General features: G+C 45.0%; 2 protein-coding genes across 3 annotated transcripts in view; both read left to right on the top strand.

The window, feature by feature from the left end:
- Nucleotides 1–22,189, top strand: CCDC183 (coiled-coil domain containing 183). The gene is made up of 14 exons (XM_056860819.1): nucleotides 1–76; nucleotides 2,559–2,680; nucleotides 6,903–6,980; nucleotides 8,459–8,626; nucleotides 12,468–12,572; nucleotides 13,996–14,118; nucleotides 15,086–15,214; nucleotides 15,589–15,646; nucleotides 16,786–16,886; nucleotides 17,802–17,962; nucleotides 19,230–19,395; nucleotides 20,133–20,261; nucleotides 20,860–20,956; nucleotides 22,051–22,189. The coding sequence occupies exons 1-14, from the start codon at nucleotides 7–9 to the stop codon at nucleotides 22,182–22,184; spliced, it is 1,641 nt and encodes a 546-aa protein (XP_056716797.1). The 5' UTR covers nucleotides 1–6; the 3' UTR covers nucleotides 22,185–22,189.
- A 4,108-nt stretch (nucleotides 22,190–26,297) lies between these two features.
- Nucleotides 26,298–27,861, top strand: part of RABL6 (RAB, member RAS oncogene family like 6) — a 45,885-nt gene continuing 44,321 nt past the window's right edge. For both annotated transcript variants that reach the window (XM_056860654.1, XM_056860652.1), the window contains exon 1: nucleotides 26,298–26,440. In XM_056860654.1, the coding sequence (XP_056716632.1) occupies nucleotides 26,311–26,440 (130 nt within the window). In that variant the 5' untranslated portion in view covers nucleotides 26,298–26,310. The remainder of the gene's footprint in view (nucleotides 26,441–27,861) is intronic.

Here is a 27,861-nt window from a genome sequence, read left to right as displayed (position 1 = left end):
ATCACCATGAAGTTCCAGAAGCAAAAAGACCTTAAGCAGCAGATTGACCAAATGCAGAAAATTCTTTCCGTCCAAGGTAATCCTGACTGCTTTTGTGACTTTCTAGAGGAATACACTTTAAAAAAAAAGATTCTCTGCACAAATGTGAATTCATGTCCTTTTGCATGGTCCTATAAGCAGACAGCCTAGTTTAATTGGCCACAAAGACACCAGTAATTTCCTTCAAAATAAACAGACTTTGGGAGGGTTGCCAGCTGTGGGTTGGGAAATACCTGGAGATTTTGGGGGTAGAGCCTAGAGGAGGGTGGAGTTTGAAGAGGGACTTCAATAGGCCATAATGCCATGGAGTCCACCTTCCAATGCAGCCTTTTTCTCCAGATGAACTGATATCTGATGCCTGGAGATCACTTGTAGTCCCAGCAGATCTGCTTTACTAGGTTGACTGCTTTACTAGGTTGATACCTGCACACATACTATATGAGAGACATATACTAACCAGTATTACAACTATAACCTATCTGACCGGATGTTTGAGTAATTGGGAATAGATTTTACAACCTATGCACATGCCTGGTTGGATTTGAACGGTTTGTATATGTATTTATTTATTTCTGTAAATGTGTGCAGTCTTAACAAGGGTTTTAATTAACCACTGATGAAGGCCCTATAGGCCGAAACGTGTTTGGTATGTGGTTACAGTTATCAACCTCAGGAAATGCCTTTGTGCTATTTTAATGCTTTTAAATAATTCTAACCTTTAGCGCTTCTAATAAATTATATTAATTCTATAAATTAAATAATTCTATACCTTTAGCACTTCAAATAAATAAATAAATAAATAAATAAATAAATCTATCTCCTTTCTTTCTACCCAACCTTGGGGACCTAGCTTCTGTTTTTAGGTTGGGTTTTATTCCCCTCTTCTTTCTTCCGCCCAGCAGATCTCCAGCTACCACCTGGAGGCTGGCAACCCTATTTATGAGGCATGGTAGAGGAGAAATAATCGGTTATATAGGTTACACTGGAATATCTCAGGACCCTAGAGCTGCTGTGATTTGAATGAACACCTATCCTTTTAAGACTTGCGCAACACTGTTTGCGAGTGTGGCCCAGTAGCCAGAGGGCAAAATTCGTCCTGCTGCTAGTGGTTGCTGTAGAAGTTTGGAGAACAGCTAGATTCCAGTCTGGTAGCACCTTAGAGACCAGCAAGATTTTCAGGGTATGAGCTTTTGAGAGTCAAAGCTCCCTTCGTCAGTTACCAAGCTTTTGAGAGTCAAAGGCAGCTTTGGTTCTCAAAAGCTTATGCCCCAGAAAGCTTGTTGGCCTCTAAGGTGCTACTGGACTAAAATCTAGATGTTCCACTGCAGACCAATACAGCTGCCCTCTGAAACTATCTTCATGGAGGGCTTGGAGAACATAAGAAAGGCCATGCTGGATCAGACTAAGGTCTATCAAGTCCAACAGTCCGTTCACACAGTGGCAAACCAGGTGCCTCTACGAAGCCCACAAACAAGACAACTGCAGCAGCATTGTCTTGCCTGTGTTCCACAGCACCTAATATAATAGGCATGCTCCTCTGGTACTGGAGAGAAAGGTATGCATCATGACTAGTATCCATTTTTACTAGTAGCCATGAATAGCCCTCTCCTCCATGAACATGTCCATTCCCCTCTTAAAGCCTTCCAAGTTGGCAGCCATCACCACATCCTGGGGCAGGGAGTTCCACAATGTAACTATGCATTTTGTGAAGAAATACTTCCTTTTATCTGTTTTGAATCTGTCACCCTCCAGCTTCAGCAGATGACCCCGCGTTCTAGTATTATGAGAGAGGGAGAAATCCTTCCCCCTGTCCACTCTCTCAATACCATGCATAATTTTATAGACCTCTGTCATGTCTCCCCTTAACCTCCTTCTTTCCAAGCTAAACAGCTTGGAAAGTTACTCTGAACTTCAATGCTGCACTGGCTGTTATTGAAGTTATAAATCAAGGCATCCCACATCCAGATCTCACCACCGACTCATTATAGGTGTGGCCTCTCTGTCTCTCTCTCTTTCTCTCAAGTAACTGTCACCCCCTTAGCTGCAAGTGCATGATGATAATATTGATGTACCTTACAGAGCTGTTGTAACAGTTGCCTAACAAATGCATGTGGCTGTTTCCTCCACAAATTAACCACTGTCTGGTTCTGCTGTCTGATTGTACTGTGTCACTTGTTTTCAGTCTCTTTCTTCTTTATTATTTGCTTAATGTATACCTCACCTTTTCCCCCAATGGGGACCCCAAGTGGCTTAAATCATTCTCCCGTCCTCCATTTTATCTTCACAATAACCCTGTGAGGTAGGTTTAGGCTTCGTGTGTGTGACTGGCCCAAGGTCACCCAGCAAGCTTCCATGGCAGATTGAGGATTTGAACCTGGGTGTCCCAAATCCTAGTGCGATGCTCATGACACCTTTCTTATTGTTTATATATTGTTGGAGTTGTCAGTGAAGAGATGTCTGTAGGCATTCTAATTGCTTTGCCCATTTGGTCTTACTTCCACCACTTTATTTCCTGCCAGAGCAAGGGAAGAAACTTTTTGGTCAGGCGATCAAGGAGGCTATCAGTAAGAACAGTGACCTGATCAGATTTCTGCTTGCGACTGCACGGGATGGAATGCACGATCTGAACCTGGCGGTCAAGGTAAGGGATTTTTGCCACTTGCAAAGCTGCCTTGCTGTGCTGAGCAGTTGTAAGGAATACTGTGATGAGGTATATGAAGTGCTTTGAGCACCCAAATTGCTATACAGTTGTTTGATGTTGCTTTTTTCAATGGGACCTTTCTTTATTCCAAGAGATGGACAGCTGAAGTAATATCTTGGTCTCTGGAACAAGCTCAGTTGCTCCTTTAGGGTTGTCAGACTGAACAGGCACATGGGAGGGAAGGCAGCATGGTATAGCCCGATCTCATCAGACGTTGGACGCTAAGCAGGGTCTGTACTTGGGTAGGAGACCACCAAGAAAGATTGCAGAGAGCAATGGCAAACTACCTCTGCTTCTCACTTGCCTTGGAAGCCTCTTGCTGGCTCTCCATAAGTTGGTTGCGACTTGATGGCACTTACGTACATAAACAGGCACACATTTAGTAGGTGCGGAGTTCCTGGTACGGAAGTGCTGAGCTGTGGAAAACTGTGCTGCTGGATTTTTGCATGTTCTTGTGCTCTTTAAAGCATCGGGGAGGGGGTTCTCACCCAACACTCTGTCCTTTATCAGTTTAAGCAGGAAATTCTCAAATGTCAATAGGAAAAAAAATTAAGTGCCCAAAACTATATGTGTGCACACTTTCTCTTAATTGCAGTTTAACAAATCCCTAATGCACTTGGTATGTAAGCCACCTCTGTTTTAGCTGTTTTGACTCCCTGATTGGACAAAGACATAATAAATGGGAGTTACCCCTGTTTCATTTCTAAATTTATTTCACAGTAAATAAAAATAAAGATAATTAGTACATTTTTTTCTGATGAAAAGGGGAAGTAGTCTACATTGAGAAAATACCATTCCACATATTCATTTACTTACGTTATTTATAGTTCACCGTTCTCATGGGGACTCAAGGCAAATTACATATAGTGAGCCAATACAGTCACCCCAAAAAATTGGACATTCAGTAACAAATGCATTAGGTTTTTAGAAGTCTGGAAGAAGAAGAAAAAGAAGAGTTGGGTTTTTATATGCTGACTTTCTCTACCACTTAAGGGAGACTCAAACTGGCTTACAATAACCTTCCCCTCTCCACAATAGACACCCTGTGAGGTAGGTGGGGCTGAGAGAGCTCTAACGGATCAAGGTCACCCAGCTGGCTTCATGTGTAGGAGTGGGGAAACCAACCCAGTTCACCAGATTAGCATCTGCCACTCATGTGGGGAATCAAACCCGGTTCTCCAGATTAGAGTCCACCTCTCCAAACCACTGCTCTTAACCACTACACCACTCATAGCATAAGTATTCACATGACATATTAAGCTGTTCAGAAATTACATAAATAGGATCCTACTTACAATAAGCTATGTACAGCAGTATAGACCACTGGCCCCAATCATTTATCCAAGTAAAAACTGCTTATCATATTAATAATTAAATAAACAAACGGTGCACAAAAGTTAGTTCATTATGCTGCAACACTGCTATCCATTATAAATCTATTTTACTAACCTTCATTTTTCTGGGCCTGTTTTCCAGTTACCGGTAGTTAATTAATTAATCTTCCCTGGGTATAGTTTACCAAATAAAAACTACATTGACAATATAAAATAGTAACATCAAACAAAAAGGTCCCCAAACCTTTCTAATAAAATATGTCATATTGATAAAATCAGCAGCAGAAAATCACTAACTCAGAAGCCATCGAATCCAATCAGGAAAGGGAAATCCTGGTAAATTCTTACCCTGCTCTCACAAAGAGAGGAGCAAGATATTTATACCCCACACCCTCAGCACACATCCCTCCAAAGCAACTGCCTGTTATGATAGTTAAAACAAGAGAAACAAGGATCGATGTCTACAGTAAAGTTAAGTTGGTGAGCAGCGGTTGCAAGGATTTGAGGAGGAAACCCAGAGCAATAAATTCAGCAGTGGAACAGCATTAAAATCCAACCACAACCATGAATGCCTATGGAAGTACCAATTTTGTGTGCACGTCATCAGGCTTGGGTCCAACACAACAGATAGGCTACTTTGGTTTTGTTATTGCTCAGTCAGGCGGGATGGGCTGTTCTCCAGCACCACAGACAGCAGCCAAGGGGTGTGTGTGTCTGGGGCTGCATCAGGACCTTGGATAAGACCTTTTGGCACCCCTGTCTTGCCTCTGGGCTGAGGCCTGAATTGAACGTGCTGCCCGGTAGGCAAGAGCCCACCCACACCCTGGCACTGTTTGCATGCACCAGGTGAGGTTCTGGAAGGGCCCTGTTTGGATTGCCAACATTTCTCTCCCCCCACCCCTTATTTACAATTTGTCCAACTGAATAAAATACAATCCAAGAATACCACGCTAGAATTGGAAGCAGTAACATTTGGAAAATGCAATACAATAACACATAAATAAAAGTTATGGCTTATGTGTTATTTGCTGTAAAGGTCTTGGAGCAAATGAAATAGGTCAGATTTTTGCAACAGACAAAATAAACAAATCAGCACAAAGAATATGAAACGCATTGGCTAGTGCACTTAAAAGAACTAAGACGTCTATTGTCTGGCATCTGAAGCCATTGGCTTGCACTAACCACTGGCCTATTCATTCAGGATCAAATCCTAGATGAGCTATTTTTTCTAGAACCAGCCTGACATTCAATATATTTATAACGTATTGATAAAACTACCATAATCACGGACGTATAAAAACCAATGCTGCTGCTGCTGCTTCTTCCCTGCAGCTCCCATTTAAAAAAAATGCATTGGAGATCTGTTCAGAACTTCCTGCATTTCATCTGGTTTGATCCTAATATAAAGGTAGCCTTACATAATGATATGTCTTAGCACTTCAGGGACCTGTACCCAGGTGGGAGCAGGGTAGCTGGCATGCTAGCATTACACACAGCAGAGCTGAGTGGTTTAAAAAGACCAATAGGTATATTCAGGTAAAGTCTTCTGTCTTGCCCAGCATTGCTTTTAAATTAGGTTTTATTTTGTGTTTTCTGGAAAGAGCAGTGCTGTTTTGCACAGCCCTTCATCTGATAAACACAATACCAAGAAACCAAGAAATTTGCTGTGCAAACCAAATAAATAAATAAAAATTTGTTCAGTTTGCACCCCAACTTTCTTAATTTTGAAGGGCCCAAGGCAGGTTATGTTGAGGTTTGATAAAACATAACCAAACTGTACGAGCCATAAAAATCAAAATATATTCCAATAACAGAAACATTGAAAATCACCCCACTATTTAAAACAACCTAAAAGTGAGTTGGCCAGCATAAACCTCTTGAAATAAGAAAGAGCCCACATGGTGTAGCATGGTGTAGTGGTTAAGAGTGGCGGACTCTAATCTGGAGAACCAGATTTGATTCCCCCTTCCTCCACATGAAGCCTGCTGGGTGACCTTGGGCTAATCACACTTCTCTTCAAACTCTCTCAGCCCCACCTACCTCACAAGGTGTCTGTTGTGGGGAGAGGAAGGGAAGGTGATTGTAAGCTGGTTTAAGACTCCTTAAAGGTAGAGAAAATCAACATGTGAACACCAACTCTTCTTCTTCCCCAGAAAGTCACTAAAGATCAGGCTAGTCAGGCCTCACTAGGGAAGGAGAACCAAGTGCCAAGAGATGGTATAGCATAGTGGCTAGTTACAAACCGGGAAGAGCCCGTTTCAAATCTCACCTCAGCCACACACTCATAAGGTGGTCTTATGCAAGCTGCTCCCAAATATCCAGTATGGGGGCTGGGTGAAAAGTACTGGCCTACGTTACAGGATTGTTGTAAAGGTAATATATGTGTGAACTTTTGAAAGCGCTATATTAACAATATTAGATTAACCTTGGCTTGATCCACAGGAGGCAGGCATCTAGAAAGCCTGAGGACTGGGTACTTTGTATGGGACTAGCTGTTCCCTCCCTGTTTCTTAGGAGGAACTCCTTCAATTCTGTGGGTCTCCAACTGGGACTTTGGTAGGAGGGCCCAGGTTCTCTGTACTCTAGAGGGGGGCTGCTGGCCTACCCCCTGTTTCACTTCAGTGCTGTTGTATGGCATGGCAGCTACCAATCTGTAACAGGGTTGAACAATCCAAAAGGACCAGCAGGGATAATCCCCCTCCTGTAAAATGGCTACCTTCTGCCCAGTTGTGAGAGTGTGTATGCTTGCATAATTCTTTGCACTTGCCAGAGCTGTGGACATTTTTCAAGCATGACGTTTCCCTCCTTTTCCCTCTCTCTCCTTGCAGTATGACCAAGTTACAATCAGCCGGGCCTGCCGAGATCGGAAGCACCTCAAAATATATTTGTCCAAAGAAAACATGGAGGTGAGAGAGAGGCTGTGGAGCTGCAGCAGTTTGAATGTCAGGCCAGCGTTGGGAAGACCCGGGTTCAAATCCCAACTCAGCTGCCTGTGAAGCTCACCGGTGATCTTGTGATCTCTGTCTAGCCTAATGCTGTTGCAAGGACAAAATGAAGGAGGGGATGATCAAAGAGGGGATGATCAAAGGCAGGATGGTGCTGCTGCAGTCCTCTTCTTTGTGGCTTCCTAGAGGCACCCGGCCCTGACCTGGATGGCCCAGGCTAGCCTGATCTCATCAGATCTTAGAAGCTAAGCAGAGTCAGCCCTGGTTAGTATTTGGATGGGAGACCCCCAAGGAATACCAGGGTTGCTGTGCAGAGGAAGGCACTGGCAAACCACCTCTGTTAGTCTCTTGCAATGAAAACCCTAAAAGAGGTCGCCATAAATTGGCTGCGACTTGTCGGCACTTTACACACACACACACACACACACACACACACACACACACACACACACACACACACACAGGCACCTGGTTGGCCACTGTGTGAACAGACTGCTGGACTTGATGGGCCTTGGTCTGATCCAGCAGGGCCTTTCTTATGTTCTAAAGAGGCCAGCCTGAATTTTTTTGAACAAAGGGTTTGATGGAAGTGTGGTCTGTCTCTAGATAGATGTGTAACTTGTGGATCCCGGAAGCCAAAGGGAGAGTTAATTGGACTCCTTGGGGCAGAATGGCCAACTCAGTTAATCGCACACTATGGAATCCTCCCCTGCATACGCTGTCAACCCTTTTCTGGGCTGTCCAGTCTTAGGTCCAGTCTAAGTCTTAGGTCCAGCTTTCTAGTGCTGGATGTTTTTCTCTGCCCAGACAGGAAGACAGATATTTGTAGATCACCCCTACCACTCACATGATGGCTGCTGTGGGAACAAGCAAGCTCAAGTAGAGAGGCAGCTCAAGATGGTGTTGTTGGCGCAGAGATAAAAAATAAGGCAAAGGCTGATGGTGCAAAATAAGGTTAAAATATATTTTATTATTCAGTTTAAATCCTCCAGTTCCCTACACGTTTCATTAAGAGGCTTCCTCAGGGGAATCTGTTAGTCTTGCAGCGATTTTCCAAAAAGAGTACAAGATCTGTAGCATATTGCCACTGGAAGAACCCTTCTCTATACCAGTCAAATCCGTCACCAATGCCATCTTGGGCTGACCCTCTGCTTCATAGTTAGGGTTGCCTGCTCCGGGTTGGGAAATACCTGGATATTATTGGGGCAAAGCTTGAGGAGGGTGAGGTTTGGGGAGAGGAGGGACTTCAATACCATAGAGTCCAATTGCCAAAGCGGCCATTTTCTCCAGGTAAACTGATCTCTATCAGCTGGAGATCTCCTATCAGCTGCAACAAACAGGATTAAAGACTTGGATGAGGAATGAGGGAACAGGATTGGGGCATACTTCTACAACACCTTTGGCTCATGCCTTTTCTTGGTCTCCTTGCTCCCTGATAGAAAGCTCGAGAGGTTTTAAGCAGTTACGTCTTCGATCGGATGAATGTGCATAACTTCTTGCTGTATGAAGTGCAGAGGAGGGGGGAGCTCTTGCAAGAGATGCAGCTGAGATTGCAACGGCTGATGGAGTTGGAAACTGCCAGCCCTGAGGTTCAGGCCCAGTTGCAGGTGAGACTGATGTAAGATGGGCTGTGAGCAGTGGCGAAGGTGGGAACTGCGGAATGTGGTCATTGGAGAAAATTCTGGGCCTGGGCCGATGAATCAGGTCGCCCACTTACCTTCCTGCTGAAAATTACACCAATCAAGTAATTATTACACACAGCCTGGAGGCTCAGAGACTGAGTTGTGAATCAGAAAGTCCCTGGTTCAAATCTCACCTCACCCATGAAGTCTCCAGGTGGGCTTAGGTAAGGCACTGTTTGTCAGTCCCAGCCCTCTGTCTGCAGTATGAGGAATGAAAACACTCATGCTACCACGAATGTCTTCAACAGTACATGTGAGGTGCTTTGACCACTCTCAAGCGCTATGTAAAGATGAAGACGAAGAAGAAGAGTTGGTTTTTATATGCCGGCTTTCTCTACCACTTAAGGAAGAATCAAACTGGCTTACAATCACCTTCCCTTCCCCTCCCCACAACAGACACCCTGTGAAGTAGGTGGGGCTGAGAAAGTGTGACTAGCCCAAGGTCACCCAGCTGGCTTCATGTGGAGGAGTGGGGGAACAAATCCAGTTCACCAGATTAGCCAAAACATGTGGAGGAGTGGGGAATCAAACCCGGTTCTCCAGAACAGAGTCCACCGCTCCAAACCACTGCTCTTAACCACTACATCACATGCTCTCATTGTGCAGATCTGTTAGGGCTGCCACTTTGAATCTGCTGATACATCAGCTAAGGGGTTCATAGATTAAATTGGAGGGAGCCAGTTTTAACCATCAGGGCTGTTAATTCAGGGAACATAAAACTTTTAAGGAGATGACAATGTCATGCAAAAGCTCCCAGAAAAATCACTGTAGGTTTTTTTTTGGGGGGGGGGGGAGGCACAGAAGAAGAAGAAAAACTCTCCATGGTGAAGGAACCAGTGTCATTTTTTTTCTTGTATTTAAGTGAATGAATTTATGTTCTGAGTAAAGTGCAATGCAATCCTAAACCCATCTCCCAAGGTTTAGGATGGCTACTAAGCCCTACACTAGCGTAACCCCAAGGTATGCTCATACCCAGAGATATGCTGTGCTGGTGAATGTCTGGAGCCAGCCTAGAATGGGGCAGGATCTAGGGCCGTGTTGGCGAACCTATGGCACGCGTGCCAGAGTCGGCACGCCGAGCCCTCTCTGTGGGCACGCGCGGGTAAGTGGCTCGCTGCAGTTGTGTGAGAGGGCCGGTGCACAGCAGCAGCGTCTGCCCCCTCCCGAGCCTCCCGTCCTTCACTTCCAGGGCTCCAAAAGGCCTCCTGGGTCTGCTTCTGGGCTCAGCTGTTCCTCTGAGCCCGCTCGCCTCTCCGGCTCTGCCCCGCTCTTCCAGGGCTCCAAAAGGCCTCCCAGGTCTGCGTCTGGGCCCCTCCCTCTTTCAGCTGAGCTGCAGCCGCTGCTCAGCTGTTCCTCAGGGCCAGCTCGCCTCTCCGGCTCTTCCCCACCCATGCACCTCGGTGGGCGGCTAGGTCGGGGGACGAGCTGCAGGGGTGAGGGGCGTCGGGCCCGGCTTCAAGCCCCTCCGCTGCCGGCCTGAGCGGTGCGCTTTGGGGGATGGCGCGGAGCCCTCTTCCTTCTCAGATCCCCCCCTTCCTGGACGGGTTGGCGTGGGAGAGGCGCCTTCGTCTTCTTCTGGCTTCCCTCTGGGCTGGGGGAAGTGGCCAGGCGGGCCCCTTCCAGTCCAGCGCTCTCTTTGCACGCTCTCCTCCCTCAGTGGGGAAGGGTTGTCCTTAGCTAGTTCTCCGCTGTCCACTCTTTCCCCCTAAAGTTGGGACTGATCGGTGTGAGATCCGCCTCCTAGTTCAACTTGGATCCCCGCAGCAAGATCCCCCCCACACACACACATTTTCTTGCTTCAGGCCCCTGGGATAGTAAATTCTCACTATGGCCATTTATGCATAGGAGGTTTTGCCACTCTCTAGATGCACATTTCCCCCATCCGAATTCTCAAAACTCTGCATGGGCTTATTGTTGCATTTTGAGAACCTGGGTGAGAAAAATGTGCATCTAAAGAGTGGCAAATCCAAGGCAAAACCTCCCATGCATAAAAGCTTTCAAGCTATGACTGTCTTAAGAAAACTTCACATTACTAGTTCAGCTAGTAACTAGTTGATGGCCTCTGTATTTCTCCTGATTAGATTTGAGCTTTGCAGAGTTGCATTTCGCTCTGTATGCTAGGGGCCCCTCTTGGCTGAGCTAAGTGAGTACATGTTTTCTCCAATCTGTATACATACAATGTAAGCAGAGTGAAGATCTATCTGCTTGGCGCATCTAAGAAGCGGAGTTTTAGCCACAGGGGTTTCTGCTGAAATAAAATTTTGCTAGCCTGCAATGTGTTGAGCAGGGACTAATGTTTGCTTTGCTGGAATAGACGGATAGGGTGACCCTTCTTATAGTTCTTTTCCATGTTCTTTTATTTAACGGTACCCTCCAAGGTGGATTTATAGTGGGGTCTTGCTCCTTGCCTTTAAAAGCCTTTAAAAGAAAGTTTTCTGCTACCAAAATTCTTCCTCTTCCCCTAGATTCCAGGTTAAATTTCCGTGTTGGCACTTTGCGATAAATAAGTGGGTTTTGGGTTGCAGTTTGGGCACTCCGTCTCTAAAAGTTTCGCCATCACTGATCTAGGGGATGGAGTAGGCAGACCAAGGCTTGGTAGTTGACTTCCAAAGCCTTTGCATCCCTGGAGTGCCCTCAATGCTAGCAGCATCCCATAGAGCCTATTGTGAGTGAAAAGACAAGTTCTCTTTTCAGTCTACCACACTCAAGCCCTAGCAGCACTGTGTAGAATCATAGAGTTGGAAGGGGCCATACAGGCCATCTAGTCGAATCCCCTGCATGCAAGATCAGCCTAGAGCATCCCTGACAAGTGTTTGTCCAGCCTCTGCTTAAAGCAGCTTACATCATTATCCTCTCCTCCATTTTATCCTCATAACAATCCTGTGAGGTAGGTTAGGCTGAGACAGTGTGACTGGCCCAAGGTCATCCATCGAGCTTCCATGGCACGAATGGGGATTCAACCCTGGGTCTCCCAGATACTAGTCCACCATTCTTAACCACTATACCACACTGGCTCTTATAGTAGCTGGTATTGATAAAATTGCCCTGACCTGGATGGCCCAGGCTAGCCTGATCTCGTCAGATCTCAGAAGCTAAGCAGGGTCAGCCCTGGTTAGTATTTGGATGGGAGACCCCCAAGGATTACCAGGGTTGCTGTGCAGAGGAAGGCACTGGCAAACCACCTCTGTTAGTCTCTTGCCATGAACCCCCCCCCCAAAAAAAAGGGGCCGCCATAAGCCGGCTGCGACTTGATGGCACTTTACACACACACATTGATAAAATTGTATGTTATTTTACAGTATCTCAAAACAACACCATTGGTAACATGCAGGGATATAGAAACGAAATTGGTTAAAGGACTCATCTGCTCAAATTCCTTTCACCAATTAACAAGTTTAAAATGTATGCCCTTGTTTTGGAGACCCAGTGTGGGACAGTGGTTAGGGTATTGAACTAGGATCTGGGGAGACCCAGGTTCAAATCCACCACTTGTTAAGCTCAAGCCCTTTGGTCAAAAGAGCTAGTAAATAAATGGAATGGATAGTATAAATCCACCACTTGGCCATGAAGCATGCTGGGTGACCTTGGGTTAGTCGCACACTCTCAGCTTAACATACCTCCTTGGGCTGTTGTGAGGATAAAATGAAGGAGGGAGTACAATGTAGGTCACCCTGAGCTGCCTTAAGGAAGGGCAGGATAAAGATAACAGAATGTAACAGATCTTTCCAAGGCTGCCTTATATTTTCTGGCTTTTCCTACACTGCAGATAATCCGTCAGCTGGAGAACGACATTGAGAAGATGCTTGTAAAAGTTGGCACTGGACAGAAGGCCCATGCCTTGTACCAGAAGATGGTGGATTTGCTGAGAGATGTGAGTGGGTTTTTTTTGCAGGGAACTTTGGACTGTTACTGATAAGATCGGAATTGTGTGCCATCTGCAACATAGTGGTTAGAAAAGAGTAGGAGTCCAGTAGCACCTTAAAGACTAACAAAATTTCTGGCAGGGTATGAGCTTTCGGGAGCCACAGCTCACTTCTTCAGATACAGCTAGAATGTGATTCCATCTATTCTTAAGTAAAGACAAGTGAATTAGACACACAATGGCAACGTAAATGTCAAAAGCAAGTAAATGACATTAGCAGGCGTGATTAGATTAGGTGTGATATGCAGTGGGGTAGTAGGCATGGAGAAATCAGCATTGGTGATGAGACAAGAATCCCAGATCTCTATTAAGTCCCAGAGAATACATTGTCTTGAGCTTCATAGTGGTTAGAGTGTTGGACTAGGATCTGGGAGACCCAAGTTTAAATCCCTGCGCTGCCATGGAATCATGGTTTAGTTCCCTGCTGGTGAGCATTTGGCTGGCCACTGTTGGCAACAGTAAACTGGACAAGATGGATCTTTGGCTTCATCCAGCAAGGCAATTCTGTTGTTCAAATGACTGCTCCTGTACCACATCTTTTTGCGCCAAATTCCAAACATGCACCACAGGCTTCTTTTACCCTGGATCTACTGCCAAGCAATTTCCCCATGTTCAAAAGGAAAAGAACATGAAATGATCTTTATACATTTCTCGGGGTGAGATGGGTGATGTTGTATTCACTGAGTGATTAACATTCTGATTAAGTAAAGTGATATAAAAATATAGCCTCCAGGTTCTGATCAACAACAAGAAAACCCACAAAATTCGCCTCACACCAGAGCTTCGGACCCACATGGAGATGTCACCACATGGGCAGATACGCACCTTCCGAGAGCTCTATTTTACACACAGTTTGTCTAGACTGAGGAAAAGGGCTTTGTATCCACAGTATGCAATCAAATTCAATTACAAATATCCATTAATATATTGTACGATCTAATAAAATGTATCTTATCATTAACAAGTATGTGTATCTTTGACTTCCCCTCACCCTCCTCTCTCCGTTTATTATCATTGTTACTCTCTTTGTATTTATTATCTAGTTCTTATAATAAAACATCTATGTCTATTGTCATATATATCTAGTTAATCATTATCATCTCTTAATTATCTCAACAAATCTGAATTAGATCAAAACATATCCCTTGATATCACAGTTAAATTAATTCATACAGTATGTTATCCATGCCTCCCATTCTAACACAAATTCATTATCTTCTTTTTGGTTTATTAATGCAGTAAGTTTTGCCATTTCAGCTAGTATGAAGCCGGTGTCAAGGGCAAGAGGAACTTAGAAGCTGCTTCTGTGACTGATTAACATGCATGTGTGAAACTGGCCCAAACATCAGGCCACCTCTTTCTTTGCCTCCAGGAAGTGGCTCAGTTACCTCTTCTATTGGACAGCCTAGAGCATATGGTGGAGGTCTATGAAGGGGAGCTCAAAGGCATGCATCTAATGGCCATAGACAGCACAGAGGCCATGGAGGCTGCCAAGGTAAAATCCAGACTGTATGGCATCTGCGATGTGGTGATTAGACTGTCAGACAAGGGTCTGGGATACCCAGGTTCGAATCCCTACTGTTCCATGGGAACTTGTGCATGAGATAAAAGTGCATTCGATAAGATAGCTTTCTCTGCATCTAGAATATGCAAATAATATTGGCCTGATTACAAGGATGTTGAAAGGATTACAGACAAAGTATGTGAAAGATTACAGACACAATGTATGTGAAATGTATTTGTATTGTGTGTGTGTGTGTGTGTGTGTTAAGTGCCGTCAAGTCGCTTCCGACTCATGGCGACCCTATGAATAAAAGTCTTCCAAAATGTCCTATCTTTGACAGCCTTACTCAGATCTTGCAAATTGAAGGCTGTGGCTTCCTTTATTGAGTCAATCCATCTCTTGTTGGGTCTTCCTCTTTTCCTGCTGCCCTCAACCTTTCCTAACATGACTGTCTTTTCCAGTGACTCTTGTCGCCTCATGGCGTGACCAAAATACGATAGCCGCAGTTTAGTCATTTTAGCTTCTAGGGTCAGTTCAGGCTTGATTTGATCTATAACCCATTGATTTGTTTTTGGGCAGTCCACAGAATCTGTAACACTCTCCTCCAACACCACATTTCAAAGGAATCTATTTTCTTCCTATCAGTTTTCTTCACTGTCCAGCTTTCACACCCATACATAGTAATAGGGAATACGATGTATTTGTATTACAGTTCACTATATACATTGTCTGGGTAATCCTTGCAATATTTATTTATTTATTTGACATCATCATCATCTTGCATTCCATTTGCAACAGTGAATTGGGTCAGTGCCTCAGCTTTCAGCTCCTTGAAGGATATTATGGGTGGAAAGTGACATGGCTGTGATATGGTGTGGAATATAGTGATTCCTAACATGCAAACATTGTCCCTCACCTCTTTCCCCCTCTCCCCAAACCTTTGCTGTGGTGTTTGCAGGCAGAGATGATGAATACAGAGACCGAGTTACTTACTGAGAGAAAGTTCAGGGACAATTCACTCAGCAGCCAGAAGAAACAGATAGAAAGGATCCGCACCAAGGAAGCCACTGAGAGACACAAAAAGATGGTGAGTTGTCGCTGGGGAGTGTGCAGAGTGCTGCTTTGTTGTATCAAATAATGTTGTTGTATCAAGTAATAAAAATGATTAAGTTCTTTTAGCTGTGTTCCTAAATGAAGCTTCCATGTTTAGAGGCAATGTATCTTTTAGTGCCGGCATTGTAGGGGGGCAAAAGCAAGGGAGGGCTGTTGCTTTCAAGCCCTGCTTTGCGGACTTTCCAGCAGTATCTGGCTGGCTGTTGATGGAAACAGGATGATTTGTCTATGGATTTCAGCTCTGATCCAGGTGGGCTCTTCCTGTGTTTTTGTTAGTCCTGCCAGTTTGTAGACATGCCTTCCTTTATTTCATTTTAATGCATATGTTCACTTCTAATTATTTTGCAGCTGGTCCGACGTGATCTCGCTATGGATTTTCCCTCCCTGGGAGGCTGGGAAACGAAAGGTAAGAACGCTGATCGAGATCCACTCCCTAAGACCTCTGGTACTCCTGGATCATAAAGTCCAAGCTAGAAGGGCTGGTTTGTCTCTGTCTTTCCCAGCCCCAGCCACCTTGCTTTGTGTTATTTAATGTCAGGGGCAGCATTCGTCATAGCCCAGCAGACAATCTCTCTGCCCTCCAGGGCCACTTGCTGCTGCTGCTCTGATCAGGAATAGGAAATGGACCCAACAACTCCTGTGATGTCTCAGGGGCTTCCAGGACAAGCTCCCATTTCATGATGGGTGTGGAGCCTGGGGGGCAGGGAGGTTTCTGGGGTGGAGCCTGAAGAGGGAGGGGTTTGGGGAGGGGAGGGACTTCAATGTCATAGAATCCAGTTGCCAAAGCAGCCATTTTCTCCAGGTGAACTGATCTCTGTCGGCTGGAGATCAGTTGTAATAACAGGAGATCTCCAGCTAGTGCCTGGAGGTTGGCAACCCTACTGGGGGGAGAAGAGCACAACTCTTGTGAGTTCCTTTTGGCCATGAAGGTGCTCATAGGACTTAAAGGAGTATGAAAGAATTCCTTCCTCAGGAGGCCCTACATATTCACGAGTAGGGTTGCCAGCTCTGGGTTGGGAAATACCTGGAGATTTTGGGGGTGGAGTCTGAGGAGGGCAGGTTTTGGAGAGGGGAGGGACTTCAATGCCATTGAGTCCAATTGCCAAAGCAGCCATTTTCTCCAGGGGAACTGATCAGTTGTAATAGCAGGTGATCTCCAGTCACCACCTGGAGGTTGGCAACCCTATTCATGAGTCAAGCAAATGCTGTGTATGTTCCCAGTGAACAGCCATCATGGCACAGAGGACAGAGTGTCAGACCAAGACAAGAGAGGGGCCCCTCTGCTATGAAACTCACTGGGTGACCTTGGGCCAATTGCTCTTGCTCAGCCTACCTCACAGGGTTGTTGGAACATAAAAATGGACAAGGAAAGGACCCTGGGTGGCACCATTACCTCCCTAGAAGAAGGATGGGACAAATATGCAATAATAAAAAATTGAAATGACTCTTGCCTTGCCCCAAACCAGGAACTAGACCTGCCTAGAGGAACTGGGGATATATGGTTCAGGCATCTGTGCTATCTCTTGCCTCTTTACTGCTTTTCAGGTACAAAACTAGACGTTTCCAAGGCTCAGGTTGAGTACGAGGGTCTGGTGACCAGCGAGGTGGAAAAGATCAAGAGTGCAGTCCAGTGTTCCCATCTTTGGGTATTGTAGTTCCACGGCAGTTTGGCAAAATTCTGACATGATGTACATTTAGCAAAACCAAGCAGGAGTCCAGCGGCATCTTAAAAATGCTGACTTGTTTGTCCAGTGTAGAGAGTATAGGGGTGTCTACTCTCTACATTGGACAAATAGGTCAGTCCCTATGCAAAAGGATAAGTTGACACAAATCTAACAGTAAAAAGGATTGTATTTGGAAATCAGTGGTTAAACATTTTAGTCTTACACGCCATTCTGTTTCCGATCTAAAAGTCACTATTCTCTTACAAAGAACTTCAAAGTGAGAACCCAACATGAATTTGCTGAGTTGGGATTCATCAAGGAAGTCAATACTACCTCACTCCTCCACCAGGTCTTATGGATTTTGGATTTCTCACTCAGTCTGAGTGCTAATATCTTGCATGTCCCGCCACTACTGTTTAAATATGTTAGTTAGTTCATGTATACCTCAGTAACTTTCTAATTGGGGCTGCTGTCTGATGAAGCCCCCCCCCCCCGCTACAACTACACACAGAACACCAAAAACCCCTAACTGAAATGGGAGCATCTGCACAATGTTGCACTCATTCAGAGCACAACTTGTGGGCCTTTGGTTCAAAGAAGGAACTGTAGGATGGCTGCAGATGGAGCATTCAGTCCTCACCCTTTTGGCCCTTTAAAGAATCCCTAACGCCCTCTGAAAACCATTATCCCCCCCTGTGCTTGTATGGAGGAAGCCATAAGAACATAAAAAAGGCCCTGCTGGATCAGACCAAGGCCCATCAAGTCCAGCAGTCTGTTCACACAGTGGCCCAACCAGGTGCCTCTAGCCCACAAACAAGCCACGAGAACTGAACTGGTTTTGTGCCAATTTTAAACTCTGTTGTGCAAGCGCGGTTTTTAATTTGGAGGCCCCTCCAGGATATTGCTGGGAGATTCACAGCCCAGAAGAAGTCGGAGGAGAACCTGTGGCAGCAGATTGCAGAGAGTGAGAAAAAACGCAGAGATCTGAAGGCCCAGCTGAAGCAGCTGGAACTGGACCGGGCAGAGCTGAAATTCCACCAGACCCAGAGCTCCATCAGGTACTCATCGGTTTAAAGCTGCCTAGTGGAGTAAATAGACACATGAACACACGAAGCTGCCTTATACTGAAACAGACCCTTGGTCCATCAAAGTCAGTATTGTCTATTCAGACCAGCAGTAGCTATCCAGGGTCTCAGGCAGAGGTCTTTCACATCACCTACTTGCCTGGTCTCTTTAACTGGAGATACCGGGGATTGAACCTAGGACCTTCTGCATGCCAAGCAGATGCTCTACAATTGAGCCATGCCCCCTCCCCATAAACAGACAGAGAGAAGTCTCTTGCATGTACCATTGACTTGGGTCTGATGTTAGCGAGCTGGTTCTCAAGTCATGAGTCCCCTGTTTCTAGTCCACAATCTCATTCTAAATATTGGACGCCTCTCTCTGCTCAGAAACCTGTAAGCTCTTTAGTGTCTTTGGACTTAACTGCATATGAGGATGCATAGCTGCTCCAGACTCTCTACATATCTGTCTGTAATGTGTGAACACATGAACGCATGAAGCTGCCTTCTACTGAATCAGACCCTCGGTCCATCGAAGTCAGTATTGTCTACTCAGACCGGCAGCGGCTCTCCAGGGTCTCAGGCCGAGGTCTTTCCCATCACCTACCTGCCTAGTCCCATTAACTGGAGATGCTGGGGACTGAACCTGGGACCCTCTGCATGCCAAGCAGATGCTTTACCCCTGAGCCATGGCCCCTCTCCACGGCTCTCCAGGGTCTCAGGCAGGGGTCTTTCCCATCACCTACCTTAAAATCCTCAGTGTGACATTATCCAAGAATGTTGGCTGTAACAACCTAGCATATTTTAGATCATCAGAAGTGCCCTACTTAGGGTTCCCAACCTCCAGGTAGTAGCTGGAGGTCGCCTGCTATTATAACTGATCTACAGGCAAGAGATCAGTTCAGGCAATTGGACCCTATGGCATTGAAGTCCCTCCCCAAACCCTGCCCTCCTCAGGTTCCACCCCAAAAATCTCCAGGTATTTCCCAATCCGGAGCTGGCAAACCTAGCCTTCTGGATCAGACCAATGGTCGGTACCTTGCTTCCCACAATGGTCCACTAGGCGCTCCCCTGTTTTTCCACCACTCCATTTAGCCATTTTGGCTAATAGCTGTGGATGAACCTCTGCTCCACGATTCTATCTAATCCCCTCTTAGCAGCCATCATGTGGCACAGTGGCAGTAAGTTGTGCAAGTGAATCGTGTGTTATCCACAGTGTAATTATCCAGCATGTGTGTTTAGGCCTTTGTGAATTCCCATTCAGCTTCAGTAAGCTATCAAAGGAGTTGCAGAAGAACCTGAAAAAGGAAGCAGCCAGGCTTCAAGAAGTGCAGTCTCGGGCAATCAAGCACCAGGAGCTCCTACTCCATTTCGAAAATGGGGTTGAAAACCTCACCATGAGGCTCTGTGGCATCCCTGTTCCTGGCCAGGTGGGTGTGCTGTTGAGATTTTTGTCCTTCAGAGTCCTGTTCATTAGCTCCTCCTCATTAGACCTGCGATCCACCCAAATTCAGTGTGTTAAAAAAACTGCAATCCACCCAAATTCAGTGTGTTAAAAAAAACTGCTAGTCTGTTGCAGGAAATAAAATCAGTTTAAACATGAAAAGCTCCTGTTGGCCCAAATTACCCACCTGTAAATGCATGTTTCATCTCTGAATGATTCATTGCTCCGGCTCGGCAGCCTACCCATCAGTCTCTGCTGGAAATAGTTAATTCTGCTGTATCTCCACATTGGGTGTTAATGGCTCAATCCCTCCCTATCAATACAGAGATGCAGAAGAATGAGCCACTCCCAACATTAGGCTGCTCATTATGTCTCTGTAGACATCAGTGAGGGGGGGGGGAGCACAGAACAATGAGCCTTTGTCAGGGCACATGTGATTCTGTCCTGTCTCAGTATCAGGTGTGGTTAGATCATTCAAACCTTCAGGAAAGAAGCCACCACCAGAAGCACCAGAGTGGGGAGGGGACAGAATTTTTAAAAGCATCTGAAGTCAAGCAGTTCAAAACTTTGAATACCAGTTGCGGGAGAGCAACAACAACCATTGATCTCTTTGCCCTTGCATGTGAGCACTTCAAGGCATCTGGGTAATGGAATGTTGGACTAGATGGACCATTTGCCTGATTCCATAGGGCTTTGCTTAAATTCTATGTTCTTGGTTTCTAGGAAGAGTTCCGTATGGACACCGGTGATGTATTTGACAAGCTGCAGTTCTGTGAAGTGAAGCTGATGCATCTGTTACAGATATTTAACACCATGGCAAGTTTTGACTACAGTCAAGATGAGACCAATGAGGTATGCTCTGGAGTTCTTTCCTGGAAAATGTTCACATAGTAGGGTTGGCTTTCTTGATGGAAGCAAAAACTTTCCACGTGCAGAAGAGCTAGACTGTGCAACCTGCATAAATTGTGCATTTAATTTGCATACATTAGTTTGCATAACTTATTCTGGTGGCAGAACAAAGAGTTAGGCAAAATCATCATCATCATAGTGTGCAGTTGTGTCACAATTGAGTCATGATGGCCCCAGGACCATGGGTTTTTCAAGACAAGGGATGTGCATAAGTGGTTTGCCTTTGCCTTCCTCTACACAGCAACCTTGGTTTCCCTTTATAGTCTCCCATCCAAGTCCTAACTGTGGCCAACTCTGCTTAGCAGCCCAGTTCTGACAAAATCAGACTAGGCTGGGCTATCAGGCTGCTCCCCTCCCCATAATCACTGGTAATTTTATTTAGAGTAATGCAGAAGATTTCAGTGAGCGCATTCTCATAAGTGTATCTCCGGAGCCATAAATGCTACTAGCATTCACTGGTTTACTCCTGTGTATTTGGGTGTGGTATAATCCACCCCCTGGATACTAAGTAAAATCTGGTTCTATTCTCTGGTCTGTGCAGACTTTTGTAGAAGTCAGAAACTTTCTAGAGGAAAGTACCAGAGATCAGGATGAGAACCTGAGGATCACTTTTGAAGAGGATGAAGATGATGTCAGAGGTATGACTGCTTTGAAGATAGAAACTATTAGAGAACAGGTATTGCAGTTTGGCAAACTCATTTCTTGTAACTAGGGTTGCCCAATCAATTTTCCAAAGAACAGTTTGTCTGTCTAGAATATCGCAGTTCAGTTTTACAGTTCTGTTTCACAGTCTCTTATTTTGGAATGGTCCTCCTTCTAAGGAAACTCTGGTAGGAGACAAAGAATCCTTTTCAGAATGGTAGTGGTGTTGTAGCAAAAATAAACAGTCATCTTGTGGCATCTTAAAGACCAACATTTTATTCCAGCATAAGCTTCTATGGACTAGAGCTCATTTCTTCAGATGCAAACATGAATGTTGTAAATAAGTCTCCCTCGGTATACAAAATTTGTTCCAGTATCCTCTCTAAGAAAGGAGATATTGCAGGGTTGTTGTTTCTTTTTTGTAATACTATGAAAATCTGCAAAACATGTTTGACCAGAGATTACAGTGATTTAGGAAAAGGATTGTACATGAGTAGCAATGGCGCTGTTGTCATTGCCTTTGTTTCTTTGGGAGAAAACATCTGCCACCTGTCTCCTGGATTCCCCCTCTCACTCCACTCAGGCTCATTGCTCATCCAGTCTTCATCTCCACAATAGTGCTTGATTTTTTTCTTTGTTTGCCTGTCTCTACAAATTTATGCTGGTTTTATAGACCACTTTAAGAATCACAGGAGCCCCGTGGGGCAGAGTGGTAAGCTGCAGTAAGCTCTGCTCATGTCCTGAGTTCGATCCCAACAGAAGTTAGTTTCAGGTAGCCGGCTCAAGGTTGACTCAGCCTTCCATCCTTCCGAGGTCGGTAAAATGAGTACCCAGCTTGCTGGGGGTAAAGGGAAGATGACTGGGGAAGGCAATGGCAAACCACCCCATAAACATAGTCTGCCTAGTAAACGTCGGGATGTGACGTCACCCCATGGGTCAGGAATGACCTGGTGCTTGCACAGAGGACCTTTACCTTTTTAAGAATCACAGCCCCGTTTCAGTCAAATCAGGTAGTTTGCTTTGGTTCCAGCTTACTATCTTTTTTTCTCATAAGGGGCTGACAAGATTTTGTTCTCTTTCCTTTCTGCAGAGGTCTTCAACTTTGCTGACATTGACCACAGTGTTGTGCCCAACCGGGATGAGATCAAGAAGCAAGGCTTAAAACTCATTGAAGACAAGACTAAGGTCACTAAGAAAAAGCAGAGAGGACCCAATAAAAAATAGTGGTTCTTCCCTCAGCTCCTCAAATGCCTTCCTTCTGGTTAATAAAGAATTTATTTGTTCCTGGTATTGCGTAGCTTTCTCTCTTTTGAGGAGAAGATTTCCAGTAATACCTCATGGGCTACTAATCTGAGGAAGGGCAGGGGATAGAAGAAGGAGCAACCTGACATCCAGCATTTGGTTTTTAACAAAATATAAAATGCTAGGGGTGGAGGCAGGTTAGATGGATCTAAAGCAAGATGTGATGAGTCAGGGCAGAGGCAGGGTGGGACCTGGCAGTTTATGGGTACAGCCTTGCGTAATATTTCTGGTTTTTCAGTCAGGATATTGGGAAGATCAGCAGCAAGCTCTGCAGTGAATAAACATCTGTATAGCTTAGACTTTATCAGCACCACAAAGACATCCTGTGGGGTATGCTCCCCTTTACACTTAGGATTGTCTTACCCAAAGGTGCTCTTACCATATTTAGATTTTGTAACTGTTCTTGATATAGGAGAGCATGTATGCTTGCAAGAATAAACTCTATCCCTTCTCAAGGAATGCAAGGTCAAATGCAAAGGACTGCATATTCTGATAAGACTGTGACCTTCTGGACAAATTGAAACTTTGGAGAATTGCTTACTGGAATGTGGTACTTTTTGAAGTGTTATTGATTTGTGGATTACTCCTCTTGTGCAATAACGAGGGGCTGTCAAGACCAGATAAGGTTAAGAAACTCTTGGCATGTATGTATTTAGGAGTTACATTGACCGTAGCCAATTTTTTTTGCTCACGTAATCAAATTTGAAAGACCTCAAGCGCGGTGACTGGTTGGCTATTTAAATTATTTATTTTTATTGAATCTAGTGTTACATTGCTCAAGGCCTGTAGGCTAAATGAGCAGTATCATTAAATAAAGAAGTTACTTGCGCACTCCTTCAGCCAATGCCTTCTGGATGGGGTTTCTGTGAGGATGGAATGGAGAAAGGGAGAGCCATGCTTGTAAGGGTTGCCAACCTCCAGGGGGAGCCTGGAGATCCCCTCAAATTACAACTGATCTCCAGGTAACAGACACGTTCTCCAGTCCTGGAGGAAATGGCTGCTTTGGGGTGGTGGTGGACTCTACGGTATTATACCCAGCTGAATCCCTCCCCCAAACCCCGCCCTCCTTAGGCTCCACCCCCAAATTTCCAGAAATTTCCCTACCCTGAGCTGGCAACTTTGTTCATGCTGCTCTGAATCCCTCGGATGAACGGGATAAAAATGTGATAACACAGTAGTACAGTTGCCAACTCTGGGTTGGGAAATTCCTGGAGATTTGAGGGCAAAGCCTGAAGAGGGCAGGGTTTGGGGAGGGGGACTTCAGTGGGGTATATTACCATAGAGTCTTCCCTTCAAAAGTGCTGTTTTCTTCAGGGGGAACTGACCTCTATGTCTGGACTGGAAATCAGTTGTAACGCCTGGAGGTTGGCAACCCTACACAGGAGTTTATTTAGAAATGTTGCTAAACTCAGGTGAGCTAGGTGGGCTATGAATGAAGGGGATGACGATGACAGTCTTGAGATGACGGAGAAGCCGGAGCCAAGGCACTGTGAGCTTCACCCATAAAAGGTGCGTTTGAGCATGTGCAGTGTTCTTCCCTTGTTGCTGAGTTATCAAAACTTCTCACAGAGCATCTATTAGGGTTGCCAACCTCCAGGTAGTGGGGGAGAAACAGGCACCTCTATACTAATACCAAAGGTTAGGAAAACAGTATAGGAGTGAAAAACATTTACAAACAAGGTGCAATTTTTATATAAGCTACTGAGATTCCTATAAACATACAATGTACAAACACAAGTAACCACACTATAACCAACACATAGTATGTACAAAATATACAATAAAGGAGCAAAAATATTTCCAAAGGTATCAAGTATGTATAAGTACCAAAGTACAAAGTACCAAGTATGTATAAGTTCAAGTTCAATTTTCAGATGAATAAGAAGCCACAATCTTCAATAGGATACGGCCGTTTCAAATTCACAATAGTGTAGAATCGTTCTTCAGTCCTTCAGAAAATTGCTTCTAAAGAGTGTATAGTCATACACAATCATTTTCATATCCCACATAGGGTAAGTATAAATCAGGTTACTATAAGACGTCCAAAAGGTACTTCACATCATGCAGCATGATCCTATTGAAGATTGTGGCTTCTTATTCATCTGAAAATTGAACTTGAACTTATACATTCTTGGTACTCTGCTGAGACCTTTGAAAGAATTTTTGCTCCTTTATTGTATATTTTGCACATACTATGTGTTGGTTATAGTGTGGTTACTTGTGTTTGTACATTGGATGTTTATAGGAATCTCAGTAGCTTATATAAAAATTGCACCTGGTTTGTAAATGTTTTTCGCTCCTATACTGTTTTCCTAACCTCCAGGTACTAGCTGGAGATCTCCTGCTATTACAACTGATCTCCAGCTGATAAGAGATCAGTTCCCCTGGAGAAAATAGATGCTTTGGCCATTGGAATCTATGGCACTGAAGTCCCTCCCCCAAACCCCGCCCCAAAAACCGGTGGCGAAGGGGGACCTGGCCACCCTAGCATCTATCTAGGAGGGGGGGGGGAATCTAACCCCTCAGCAGACTTGACTCTCAGCACTTCCCACTGTTGGATCGAAGCGCCGCTACTGTTCGTTTAAAAGGGGAAAAACGTGAGGGGGAAGCGCGTTTGTACATTTGCGTCCCTCCCAGGCCCCCGTATCAGTTTCAGTCCCGTCGCGTTGGCCTGGTTGTTATGGAAACGAGATCAAGCCGCGATGTCGGCGGCCCGGTCAGAGCGATAGGGCGAAGTGTTTCTGCCCCCGTGAGCCCCCCCCTTCCCGAGGGCACTCACAAAGCCCAGATAACGCACTTTCTTTCTTTCTTTTTTTAATAATTTTTTTTTATTTTTCTTCATTTAGTATATCAACAGAAACAATATAACAGTAATAATAAAAAGAAAAAAAAACCAAGTAATATCTCTAATTTAACAATAAAGTGACTTCCCCCTCTCCCCTCTAAAAATAAATTGTATAAACTTTTGCTAACGGAGCTAATCCCAATATTATTTTAATTAACCTGTTCTTATCGTATCCAACATTATTAAACCGATACCTAATATAAAAAATTAATACAAAATGTAAATAAGGGATTCGATCAAAGAGTATCCTTTAAATGGTCCCGTTAAAAAATGATTTTCGCAGTAAGTTCTCCAAGCCTCCCATTCCCCCCAAAATTGTGCATTATCATTCTGGTTTATCAAAGCTGTAAGCTTCGCCATCTCGGTCAGTTCCAGCATCTTTTTTTATCCAGTCTTTTTTGTCTGGTATCTCAACTGTCTTCCATTTAGCTGCATATATCAATCGTGCAGCCGTGGTGGCATAAATCAAAAAAGTTCTGTGAGTAAGAATGATATCCGGTATCATACTTAATAGCATCATTTCAGGTGTTTTAGGGATATGTTGTTGTAAAATCAACCTTATTTCATTATATACCATCTCCCAAAATTTCTTAGCTTTTTCACAAGTCCACCACATATGATGAAAAGATCCTATTTCTTTATTGCATTTCCAACAGTTTGGTGACATTGAAGCATATGATTTTGCCAGATAACGCACTTTCAATCCACTTTCAGTCCACCTTAACGATCGTTTGCAAGTGGATCGTGCCCTGTAAAAATCCACCTTCAAAGTGCATTGAAAGTGCATTATTTGGGCTGGGTGAAAGTGCCCTGAGAGTCCATAAAGTAGATCGCGTTTCTTCCACTAATCATGTCCCTCGCGGCGTCCCTTAGCCTGAAGTCGAAGCAGTATGGCTGTTCTGTTCCTTTCCGCGTGTCCCTCGCGAGCTGCCGTCGCCGAGCCTCCTTATGCTCCCGTGCCCCCACCCCTTCTTTTGGTTACTTAGAGATTGAAAGAGGCTGAGCCAAGATGGCGGCCGGGGAGGCAGCGGCGGCGTCGACAGCTGGTGGAGAGCGCGTCCCCCTGCGGTCGGGCATGTAACCCCCCCCCGGACGCCCAGCTGCCCTGCTTCCCCACCCCCCGCCCTCGGAGTCAGGCTGGGCCGCGGAAGCAGTGGCAGCCGCCGCCTTCCCTTTCCTCCTCCCCAGTAACGGCCAGCAAGGATGTTCTCGGCCCTGAAGAAGCTGGTGGGCTCCGACCAGGCCCCCGGGCGGGAAAAGCCCATCCCGGCCGGGCTGCAGTCCATGAACCAGGCGCTGCAGAGGCGCTTCGCAAAGGGGGTCCAATACAACAGTAAGTGGGTGGCGGGAGAGGGAGAGGGTGAGGAGGGAGGGGCTGAGCCCCTCAGAACCGGCGGCTGCTCCTGGAAATTGGTGTAGAAAACAGAACAACTGTTTGAAGAAGTAAGGAAGGAGTGGGAGTCAAGAACCGCACCTCAGCCGGGCACATCAGAGGTGTTTGGCCAGTGGGACCCAGTACAATGAGGGGGGGGGGGGAATCCAGCAGGTGAATGAATGAAAAACCTTTAATGGCATAAGTAATATTACAATTGTTGCAGAAGGTACATAAAATATGCAGTCATTAAGATAAAAACAGGCCAGTAAATTCCAAAAATGGAAATTACAAACTTTGGGCTTTTTGAACTTTCATCACATCCACTAGAAAATTGGCAACATCTGCAGTAAACCTCCGGATCGGAATCATTTAATAAAAATTGACGTTTTGCTTGTGTAGATAGGTGATATTTGGAAAGAAGCCATTTTTTTAACAATTTCCCACGGGGTGTTTCATATACGGGGCAGGTGAAGAAGATGCTCTAGACTAGTTCACATATGCACACGAAATGGGCTATGCCCTTGTTGTTGGGGTTCTAGTTTTGAATGCTCATTGGCATAGAATTCCGCAGGGGGAGCTGTGGTAATCTGTTGCAGCAAAAATAAATGGGAGTCCTATGCCTCCTTAAAGATTAATAAAATTGTGTTCAGCTTAAGTTTTTATACACTAAGACCCGCTTTGCCCATTTCTTTTCCTTGGTTTTTAAAGGACTGTTCCTAGACCGATACCCTAACCACTACTCCACACTGGTACTCTGTATCTAGTTGCCTGTCACCAAATTGCAGTTTTGGTCCATGAAGCTCAGTACTGTCCTCTCTGACTGGTAAGAGTCTCTAGGATCTTGGGCCTTTCCCAATGCGCACCACCCCATTTAATTGGAGAGGCTGAGGACTGAATCTGGACATCGTGCATGAAAAATATGTGCTCCAAAACAGAGCTGTGGCCTCTCCTCAAAAATGTTTTCTACAACTCCCATTATCTGCATGCCTGTGTTCTGTTGTGTGGTTATAAGACACCGGGCGTATAGCTGAGTAGGATAAAGTTATCAGCTGTACAGCTTCTAGACAGTGATTTGTAGCATACAGTGTTCTTTGCTACTGAAAGGAGATTTTTGTGTTTCTGATCTCCTTGATTAAAGTTGCGAATGGATAATTTGGTAACCAAGAGCTGCAGCATGCTTGAGTGGGCACTAATCTTGCATAAAAATTACTTGGAGTTAAGGCCTGATCTTTGTATTCAGAAGAATGAGATGGTAACATTATGAGTGGTGAAAGTGGATTGTGCTGCTTAAGATGTGTAATATCTTAGAAACCTCTACATTTTATTACAATCTTAGAGGTCAGTTGTGAGCATCCTTTTTAATTTAATGCAGTCATCTT

Source organism: Euleptes europaea, chromosome 14 (assembly GCF_029931775.1).
Source record: "Euleptes europaea isolate rEulEur1 chromosome 14, rEulEur1.hap1, whole genome shotgun sequence".
Lineage (NCBI taxonomy): Eukaryota > Metazoa > Chordata > Lepidosauria > Squamata > Sphaerodactylidae > Euleptes > Euleptes europaea.
This window is presented reverse-complemented; position numbering and strand designations above follow the sequence as displayed.

What these genes read in the sequence shown, in the direction of transcription:
- CCDC183 (XM_056860819.1), top strand. Translation starts at nt 7, where the DNA reads ATGAAGTTCCAGAAGCAAAAAGACCTTAAGCAGCAGATTGACCAAATG. An exon ending in TGTCCAAAGAAAACATGGAG is followed by an intron (nt 6,981 to 8,458) that starts GTGAGAGAGAGG and finishes GCTCCCTGATAG; the next exon opens with AAAGCTCGAGAGGTTTTAAG. An exon ending in AGGCCATGGAGGCTGCCAAG is followed by an intron (nt 14,119 to 15,085) that starts GTAAAATCCAGA and finishes TGGTGTTTGCAG; the next exon opens with GCAGAGATGATGAATACAGA.